The 10,932-nt window shown below is 40.9% G+C and overlaps 1 protein-coding gene and 1 pseudogene across 4 annotated transcripts in view; both read right to left on the bottom strand.

Moving 5' to 3' along the window:
• The window catches only part of LOC111333221 (meiosis-specific protein MEI4), an 86,786-nt gene that overhangs the window by 21,380 nt on the left and 54,474 nt on the right, over positions 1-10,932 (bottom strand). For 3 of the 4 annotated variants that reach the window (XM_022938760.2, XM_022938759.2, XM_088740550.1), the window contains one exon: positions 1,487-1,573. In XM_022938760.2, coding sequence (XP_022794495.1) covers positions 1,487-1,573 — 87 coding nt within the window. The remainder of the gene's footprint in view (positions 1-1,486; positions 1,574-10,932) is intronic. The other variant, XM_022938761.2, reaches the window with a different exon arrangement.
• LOC148718769 (uncharacterized) lies at positions 5,073-6,157 on the bottom strand (annotated as a pseudogene).

The raw sequence follows: 10,932 nt of genomic DNA, 5'->3' as shown, positions 1-10,932 counted from the left end.
TGTAGTTAGCTTGAGAAAAAGAAATAAACATTTTACACTTTTTTTGGGATGTTTTTGTATGAAAATGAGGTCCCAGGCCTCGAAGAAGCAGCCATTGTTACCATAGCAACAAGAGTGCTGCAACCTTTAAAAATGGCATTTTTGTGCATCCCCCTGAGTGCCTTACTGCATGCAAAATTTGAAGGAGGGTTGAAAATTTTCATTTCCCAAGATGTTTGATTCTTTCAGACTCATTCTTAAAGTTTTCAAGCTTGATGCATCATCGAACAAAAAGCAACCAACACTTAGCATACACCGTATTCACAAATGGCGGTTGTCCTGGGTCGAGTAAGCGGCCAAACACGAAAACGAGGCGTTATGGGATAAAAATATCTAGCTGCAGTCAGGTAATTCAGAGTTGGAGTGATTTATTGCCTTTTTGTGAGTATTTTGTTTTTAATTAAGAACAGTAAATTACTTGAGATGTCAAGTTCAAACATTAATTGTGTCCCGTGACGAGTGCTCGTCCATATTAGCAAATACCATCAATAGACTTTGACTATTCGTGGTATGTCTCACTTCTGTGTAAATAATTATGACCGTGTGTACAAAGGTTGATCAACTATTGTTTTAACTATTGTCAACGGTTTCTACTCGTCACAATGGGGTTGTCCCTTTACTGTACCGTTCGTTTCATGTCCCTCTTTGGAAACAAGGGGAGACTTCGATCTTAAAGGAAACTGTGGGTTTTTTTAGTTTCCGTCGAATCAAAATATTCACAGCAATGGCCACGGAAAACCCGAAGAGATATACATGTGTGCCGCAACTTTTACCAACGAAGAAGATTACCTGCTTCGTTTTTGTAAAGAAGAAATAGAACAGAACTTAGCAGCAAGAAAATGCATTTGGCAAAGAAAGTAATTCCTTCAAAGTTTGCGTGGCGAATTAAAACTTCTCGCAAACGACCTCCGCCATCAAACAGGTCAAGTCAAATACCTGAAAAAGGGAAGCGACTGGAAGATTTATTCACGAACGAAGAGCATGAAGATGTGATCCAAAACCTTAAGTTTATCGAGGGCTTCTCATACTAACACTTTAGGAAGCAGGTTCGTTTCTAAAGTGGACGATGTTAATGTGGTTTCAAATGAGCGCGATGCTGATGAATTATAAGAGTCACGAGAATCATGAAACTCACAGGGGCTTCACAGTGAATAAGCTCAAAACAAGCCAGAATAGATGGCAGATGAGTACCCAAGGTATTCAATGGATTATTTCAACTAACAGTTCTTCCATGGTCCACAGCAGAACAAGTGGCATTAACAAAATCAAGTAAACACGTGATGGGGGTGATGCTGGGAAATGAAGGCAGCTGCTCTAGATCATTTATCTGCCCAGTATTGGTTCCAGGGTATGGTTAAACACCTTCTTCCAGTTACCAGATACTTTATAATCTCAACTGCATTTTCCCCCTCTCTTAACATATATTACTTTTGAAGATCCAAGTTACCTTGAATCTTCCTGATGCCAGCAAGGTACATCCCTTTTGGGAATGGCAGCGAGGGCTCCCTATCCTGAATGACCATGGTCAAATCTGCTGAGAAATAGAAACACGTGTACTTTGAATCAATAATTTCATAGGTTTGTACACTAAAGAACTACTAGTAACATGGGAAATGTTACTAAAAAGTGGTAGCCTGAAAGTTCCACCAGCTCCTCTCGCTATTGTGGAGCGTAAAACAAAGCTCAAGCTGCTTGGCGGTACATTTGAGGATGACCCTGTGAACTGGCACTCACATATTGATCACGTGCTTGGTAAGGCCAGCAGTCGTATGTATATTTTACGAGTTTGTAGATTTTATGGCTACCCTAAGGAGCAATTAGATCTGCTCTTCCAAAGCCTAATTATTTCAGTCTTCACATACGCTATCGAGGTGTGGAGTTGCTGTTATTATAATAAATATCTTAAGAGAATAGACAAACTGTTGGCTAGGGCTTTTAAGTCTGGATATTGTTTGAAGAAATATAGTATTTGTGATATTTTAGCCACCAGAGATAGCAAACTATGGATCAAGATCACTTCAAATATCACTGCACTTGATGACCTTTTACCGCCGATACGTACTGGGCAACTACACAGCAGGGGCCATGATTATATATTACCTAGAGTTCGTACTTCACGTTTTAAATCCACTTATGTAAATAGATGTCTTTTTAGCATTGTCTGCCATTAATAGTTAGCTGTATTTTCTATCTTAATCTGTTTTATATTTCATTCTTTGTAAATAATGACACGGTTGATGCATTATTGCTTTTAATAAAGACCATTATTATTATTATTATTATTATTATCATTATTATTATGTCGCAGAGAAATCAACTGAATGCTACTTTCTAATCAGGCAGCACAGGGCGAAAACCGTAACCTGTGAGCCATGGAGTAAAAAAATAAATGTACATTAACTAATCCTAAAAAGCTTTTCCGTTGTGTCCTCCTTCTAACAGGAAGTCAAACTGCCACCTTGAAAGTCCGGGAAATATTCAGCGTGCCCGAGAGCACTGCCCTCTGCATCTTTCGCAGTAGGTCTGTGCTTCTGCCTCCCACCAGCTCGCGCATCATGACATCCAGCTTCCGTGACCACCCCCCGAGGGCATCTATAATGATGTTATATTGCTTCACCTCGTAGCCTGGGAACTGCTACCTTAGTTCCCAGCGAAGGGGTCCGTACTTCAGTGTCTTATCTTCAGCCTTTCTTGTCCGATTGTTAACCCACGGGCAGCTCATTTTCAGCGTCACGTCTCTCTTGCACATATGATTTACAATGCGTGCATCCACCCTATTGCATCTGACCTCTTGTTGATCAGCATATATAGGGACATCCCAATAAGCTTTAACATTCTCTGACTCATACACGGGCTTCGCCTTGTCGGGGGAGTACCAGGGTGGTATCTCGTCTATAAATCCCTCATCATACAACAGTTGGTAAAACAGTACCTTCAGTGCTGTGTCGTGTCAAGAGAGATACTTGCTCTGGGCCAGCGCACTGCATCCTGACAAGATATGTGCTACACTCTCTGGAGCCTTGCCGCATAATCTGCACCTCACCTCGCCTTCTCCGCTTGTGTGGGTCTTCTGACTCGCGTATACTCGCGTTGGCAACAGCTGCTCGTATACCTCGACGAGTCCAGCAATTGTGTGTGATGGGCAGTTATTATTATTATTATTATTATTATTATTATTATTATTATTATTATTACGCAGAGGTTGCACATATCCCAGCTCTAAAATGACTTTGGTGCAGAAATAAGTTTTTCCAAAATATGGCTGCTTATGACTGTCGTTAACGCGTAAAATCCTGGTACTCTAGAACCATAAATCCTTTCATGCATCTGCTTCTTACAAAGAAACAAAACCAGAAATGGGGAAACCAATTGCATAATGTCTACTTTGAGCTTAAACTTGCAGAGGTACTGGCAGTCTACAACACAAGTCGTGTCGCCCCTACCGATGGAGGAGGGCACAGCCTCAACCACCTGTAATGGCATATTTATCCAAGCAGCAACTTGGATATTCCACTCTCCCCTTTACATATACCAGAAAAGTATAATTGGGATCAATCATAGTTAAGCGTGGACGAAAAACGGAGAAACGCCTGCTGCACGTATAGAAATTACCCACATCCTTGACACTGATGCATACCTCATGCCCATGCAGAGAATGTTGACAGGAGGAAACGACCAGCCCACATTTGATTAGATAACAGAACAAATTTTGCTACAACACATAGAGATGTAAGGTGCTCAAGGGTTTAAAACAAGGAGAGAATTATTGACGAGATGTCTCAGCACAAATTACAATTGCACTTCACCACCAGTCCTGCAGTATCTCTCAAGTAAATTTAGGTTACAGGTACATTCCCCAAACTCAAGCGTCACTTTACAAAGAGCCAGTTTTTTTCTGTGTAAACCCTAATACGAAAATGGAAAAGAAAAGTTCGAAAAACAAACAAAGGAAATCAACAGTTGCATTCAAGCGACGTCGATCACAATTAAACAAAGACCAGATTTCAGAAACCCCGAAAAACGAGGGCAAAGAAGGTACCATGTATGAAATTGGCATTGGCCTAAACCTAAACTCTTCTGGTTTTCTGATGATTCCTTTTGACGTTATTATCATATTGGAACAATAAAAAGAAGGGGTCACCGGACTTGTTTTCATGCAATAGCTTTCGTGAGTTTAGCAATTTCCACGCGCGTTCTCACGCATTTAAAAATCTGGATTCTATAAGATCGACATTTGCTCATAATCTGTTGTAGCTACCGCTGACAATTGCGTGTGCTCGCGCAAGCGCCTACGATCTGATGTTTACAGACGTTTACTGCTGAGAAAATCATTAAACAGCTGTCAAAGACAGCCTCCCGGGCTCATCTTAAAAACACTACCCACGACTTCTGGCTATATCATATTATTTTCCTTTAAGTTTCAAAGTCTTCTTCCACTTCAGGTAGATTATCCTTCACTTAAATTCTTTTTTAGCCGTCGCCAGATTTCATATCGGTTGAATGTTTCTTTTAAATGTGAAGTGAAGCAACCTTTACTTCTCCGAAAATCTTCTTCTTCTTTATCTTAGTTTCTATCTCCTGCATTCAAAGTACCCGCTCAGCACAACAAATACAAGCTCTTAGGTAAACTTCTCACAAAAGTAGAAAAAATTCCACGCGCCGCCATCTTTGTTTTGAATTTTCATCTTTTGATCTCGCGCTTTTTTCGCACGTTTCTCTCGCGCGCGTCACGCAAGAGTGACCTGTTCCCCGCGCGAGGAAACTGGTACGAGCCACCTTAAGGATAAAAATATTCCACGTGCCGTTTTTGAATTATTAGTCCCTAAACCTGTAATTAGGGAGGGTGTTTTTAGCAGGTGATTCTTTTGCTAAGGTAACCTATTTTGTCGCAAAAATCATAACGTTCAACATTGATTGGGCAGATTTTTTTATACGATGACTGCACCATCCACTGAAAACGAGTGGTTATAACGATCTATTAAAATTTCAAAGCTGGAAACTTTTTTGAGCCACCTTAGGCAATGTTCCTTTTATCACTGAAAGTAGTCCTGGACAGTTGCGGGGGGGGGGGGGGGGAGGGAATACGGAAAAATGTTGAAGTAGGGGTGCCATACAAACATGCCCGGGCATTGTGCTTTAGAGCACATGTAATATACATTTTGCCAACGGGACTTAGCCATATCTTTAAACTTTTTTTGGAGTCCAAGAATTTAAAATAGTTCACGATATCGCCACAAATCCACTCAACTGAAGCTCTTACTTCACTCATTGACTTATTCCAAGCCTTTTGAATGTTTGTTAACCAAGCACCGCGAAATGGACCCTGAAGTTGAGGTAGGAGGGGGTACGCTGGGTCACCATATACACATAGGGTGTCTCCGTGAGGGTTAAACGAAAAACGTTGAAGCTGGTTCAACACCTGTGATTGCGCTAACATTGCGCTGTCGTGCCTTTTTCCTTCCACAGGGCCATAAAGGTTAGCAATTGGGCCGTTTGGTGTAGCAATAGATTGAAATTTAATTGAATGTACTTTCTTATGACCATTGTACATTACACGTTGGTTTCTGCCTAGACGAGAGATGGGTCATACAGTTCCGTCAATAAAACCCCAAAAGTTTTGGAGAGCCGCCCCCTTCTCGTTGATAACTTCTGTGAATGTTTGCAAATGTGGGCGACTTAACCATGGCTGGTTCAAATCCAACAGCAAACGTCTCCAACTAGTGTAAATGGAATTCATCACAGCGTTTGAGATGATGCAAAGTTGAGGCTCAGGTCTCGCGAATCTTGGTATCAAATCCACATACCTACAAGGGTAGGCAAACCTCTCCAGAAATATGCAAAATGCCTCTGTTCTGTCCACGATCAGGCCGTTGTAGCAGACAATTCGGTCTGGAAGATTCAAAACTTCGCTCATTTCGTATATATCGTTTTTGTAAAACCTAAACTCCGTCTTGCATTCGTCGTCTGTCATTAGGTCAAGATCGAATCGTTCGGCGTAGCTCCAGTATGGAACACCAGGACTTTTGGGGGAATTGACATCATATGAAAGCAAGCATTCCGTAGCATCGATCATATTAAAGGCAAAAGATAGAAGAATACTGTTTCTTACTTTTGGCATAATATAATCAGCAAGAACTCAACACAATTGATAAGTAGATAAACACAAAGGTTCACAAAAGCTGGAAGTTTTCAAGTTCTTTTCGTAATGAAAACTTTTGGCGGGAACACCGACGGCAACCGACGCACTCGACCCAGTCCCTTAACGTCGCCGTCGCCGTTGTCGTATCGTAAGGTCACAAATCTCTGTCAAGGACGCCGCCGAAGACCTGAAACATCTTGACAACCGTCATCAGGGACTCCTGTCTTTTCGAGGAAAGCTGTACTACCTAGGTCATGCGGATAACCCAATAAAACAATTATTACGGGAATTGAAGGGTAAAATATTTTACGTTCGGTTGAGCGAAGCGAATTAGAACGTAATGAAAACTTTTGGCGGGAACGCCAACGGCAACCGACGCACTCGACCCAGTCCCTTAAAAGTCGCCGTCGCCGTTGTCGTATCGTAAGGTCACTTATCTCTGTCAAGGATGCCGCCGAAGACCTGAAACATCTTGACAACCGTCATCAGGGACTCCTGTCTTTTCGAGGAAAGCTGTACTACCCAGGTCATGCGGATAACCCAATAAAACAAAGCATCGCCGAAAAAATTGCTGGCAGTGGCCTAAGATATGAGAATTTAAATAATTTGCACCAACGATTTGGACGGAAAGGTCTTGTGTGTATTTTGACGAGACCGCCATTGTCGAGTCGCTCATCGCTTCCAAGGGTCACAAACACGAGAATACTCTCCGCAATTTTGAAACACTTCGAAGAGATTTCCAAGGATTCTGCGACATAGTAAATTAAGGTATGTTCTCAACTGACTTTCAGGTCAAAAGCATTTTGTACAAAAAAGTGAAAGATAAGTGACTGCCCGTGTTCACGCATTCGTTCTCAACAAAATAGCGTAGTTCGAAAGTTCGCGCATGCTCAAATAGCGATCTTGGCGAGTTCCTATCCGGATGACGTAATTGCCATTGAGGTGAGAAAATAGAAAGTTCCCCCTCAGATTTCTCGTATTTCCTTCGTTAATATTCCTGAAAATTTGGCAGAGATGTTATACCTTTTTAGCGTTCCTTGCTGTCAATTTATCAGAAAAATATTTAAGACAAGTTTTTCGCTCAGCCGAAAAAAAAAAAATGCTAAAAACGAAACAACTACCTTGACAACCTCTACTTTTTTCGACTTTACAAGTTTCTTCTTGTCAGACTACCCGGTCGGAGAATATCGGAAAATTTTACCAAAGGAAATTGAAAAAAATTGAAATAAAAGCCAAGCAGACGTCAAAAATGGCGATATTTGAGTAGTTTTAATTTGGGACTAAAAGCCTTGACTTCAGAGGTGACTGTTGTGCAGCAAATTTTGGCCCTTGTTTGTTATGTTTCAGTAGCTTTGATTTGAAAATAGCAAAAACGAGAATATTAACTTTCGATTGATGTCATACGCGCGCTTCGCGATCTTGCATAACCCTATTGAGCCACCTTAGGCACTCTGTTCCTCTGAATACTTTAATCCAAATTTACCATTCTCTGATTTTCCCATATACATACTACGGAATTGCTGCCTGGGGCCAAGCTGCACAGGTCTATCTGAGGGAGGTCTCTATTTTACAAAAACGAGCTCTTCGGCTAATGTTCTTTGCGGGAAACAGATCTCATGCTGTTCCCTTGTTTGTCTCTGCTAATGTGTTACCCCTCAATATGCTTCATTTTGAAACAGTATGTTCTTTAATGCACGACATATATACCAATTCTGCCCCTCAGAATATCTGTGATCTTTTCACTCGTTCATCTGACGTTCATACATACAACACTAGATTTTCTGATGCTGGTAATTTATATGTTAATAAATCAAGACTGAGAATTCAACTTAATTCGTTTTCCATTTTCGGAGCTAGACTGTGGAATTGCCTGAGGCCTGACCTGCCTAAACTATGGGAGTTAGGATTGTTTGTAAAAAAAAAAAAAGAATGTATTCCCGCCATTGTACCATTTTCAGTTCCCAGATCACTGTCTAATTCTTGAGGATATCCACCAAATTCCTCTACAGTATTTAGATAATAGGCAGCAATGTTATCTGGGTAGTTATTGGATCTATGTACACCCATAATACTTTTCGGCTAAAGCCATCAACGCAACCGTAGATAGGGAAGCCGTAAGGCTTAATTTATCATATCCACCTGCGTTCCATAAGCCATTTGGCCCTGGACAATAATACTCTCTTCTTCTGAGCTTATGCCTCTTGCGATGCTTAACTCCTTCAGGATCAATTTCTTTCATGAGCTCTTGAACAACTATGCGTGGAACTGCTATACCTTTAAGTCTAATGGTATGCCAAATTGAAAGATATCCAACTAACGAATTTGACCCATTTAAAAGTTCTCTTATAGCAGATTCTACGGTATTTATATTGTATTGGACATTTTTTCTTGAAGGATTCCACTTCGTTAAACGTCTTTTCAACGTACCCAAGCTCATGTGTATATCATAACGCTTAGAGACCATTTCGATGATTTCTTCGTATTCATATCCACGATGAAATAAGTATCGCACAATTTCTCCTTCATCATCCGCCATTTTGTAAGGGACTCACGCGCCCGCGATACCTTTGTTCAGCTGTTTCCATCCCAGGGTACGTACGTCACTTCCGTCGAAATTCAAACTTCCGCCGTGGCTTTTCTCTTTATTTTACCGTGAGATTTGTTTGTTGTGCCGCGAGTTTCTTTTGTTCTGCCGTGAGTTTCTTTTGTTTTGCCGTGAGATTGTTTTGTTTTGCCGTGAGATTGTTTTGCTTTGCCGTGAGATTGTTTTGTTTTGCCGTGAGACTTGTTTGATTTACCGTGAGTTTCTTTTGTTCTGCCGTGAGATTTGTTTGTTGTGCCGTGAGTTTCGTTTGTTTTGCCGTGAGTTCGCTTTATCCTGCCGTGAGTTTCTCTGTTCTGCCGTGAGATTCGATTTTGCTGTGACCCTTGTGGGCCAACGTACGAAAAGGATGTTGACGACAGAACATTAACGGCGACATAGAGGACGGCAACCGGAAGTAAAAGATGACTGATTGGGAGCTAATATACATATGTGCCAGCCGTCCAGCATACGTCGACTGCACGTAAAGACGGCGGGAAAGTCGAGTTTGGCGGTGTCTCGAGAACGTGCGTTTTGATTTCAAGTTTTAGCCTTCAAAATTGCTTTATTTTGACAGAAAACCACTTTAATCTGTTTCTGAATTGATGTTTAGTTTACTTCAAATGATAAACTTTTTACAACTCATTCAAACAGTATTTCACGACAACGGAAGACAAGTCAAGCTATGCCACAAGTGCTGGGCCTTCAACTGTAAGGTGAGAATTCCCAACGATAAATAATTAAATTCAAGTATTCTTCATCATCCAAATGTCGGCGTTTACCTTTTTCTCCATTCACGAAATGTTTTGTCCATTTGGTTATAAACCCTCTAAAAACGTGTTCCCTGGTTGAAATTTCTTCGACTTAATAAGCCCCTTTTGGAATTTTGTTTACGTCTTGTGCACAACTTGTTAATGGTATTATTTTGTACTCTTTTGAGGAAATATGGAGTGGACCGAAGAACATGATATCCAACTTGCAAGAGAACTACTTCTCAGCGAACCCTTCCGCTTTAAGCCCAGGAGTGTGGAGCGGGGAAAAGTGTGGCAAGAAGTTACAAATAGGCTAAATGAAAATAGGCTGATTCACTTTCGAGTGACAAAGCGCTCAACGAGGGAGCATTTTAGTCTTCTTTCGGAAAAGTTCAAAGCAAAACGTAAAAACGAAGCGAAACAAAGTGGTATTGACGTTCAGGATTCCGAAGTGGATGTTGCTGAGTCACAAGACGCAACGTGTGATATCTCGTCGGGCTAGCCAGCAACGACTTCAGCCCAGAGCTTCGACTTCTTTAAAGGCACTCCCATCTTCTTGGTTCTGGTCAAGGCCCATGAGACATATTAAAGCCTCTTTCAACCTAAAAGACATCTTTGAACCTTTCTGAACATTTGAACACTAGTTCCGAAGACACACAAGATAAAGTTTCTCATGTCTTAACTTTGTTTTAGTTCTTACTTCACGCAATCCAGTTGTAAGACTACAAGGTGATTTTACTAAAACACGGTCCATCTATCATCATACGTTATCATTATGATAAGACTGGATGCTATATCTCATGTTTTGCACTCCAATGACAGCTGCAATGAGTTTTGAGTTACGGTATTTTTTTAATGTTTTATTAGCAATAAAACCAGACACGCAAGATTATTAATCTTTCTTCAAATCTAACAAATCACATTTCAGCCCGCTCGTGGAACTGGTGTGAGTAGGGAAATTGAAGGATCAGTGAAAAAGAGTCGTTTTATTGAAACTGTTTTTATGCCTTTTCTTCAAATAAGATAGGAAAATAGCCGTGTCCTCGGTCAACAAAACGATACCGCGCCCATTCATCCCACAAGCGACGACTCAGCGCCAAAATGTCGTTTACGAGACGAAAATCCACGAGCACTTCGTCCAAGCGCCTGAAAATCTTTGTCTTTTCGCCGAGGTGAACAGATTTCGATCTTTTCCATGCTGTAATCCTTTCCAAAGGAAGTTATGAGCGAATAACACAATAGACACGACAAGAGGAGATGTTACATTGTTGAAGTTTGTACCCTTGATTCATGTCACATGCTCGCGCTTAGATTTGATAATTAGAGCTGAAACATGAACCTTTGAATTGTTTCTACCACTGGTTTCCAAGAAATAATATTAGTCATTAAGAATGTTTCTACAGGGACTAATAAAACTTGTG

This window comes from Stylophora pistillata, chromosome 12 (genome assembly GCF_964205215.1).
Source record: "Stylophora pistillata chromosome 12, jaStyPist1.2, whole genome shotgun sequence".
In the NCBI taxonomy this organism is placed as follows: Eukaryota; Metazoa; Cnidaria; class Anthozoa; order Scleractinia; family Pocilloporidae; genus Stylophora; species Stylophora pistillata.
The sequence above is the reverse complement of the archived record's forward strand: the minus strand, read 5'-3'. Positions and strand labels throughout refer to the sequence as shown.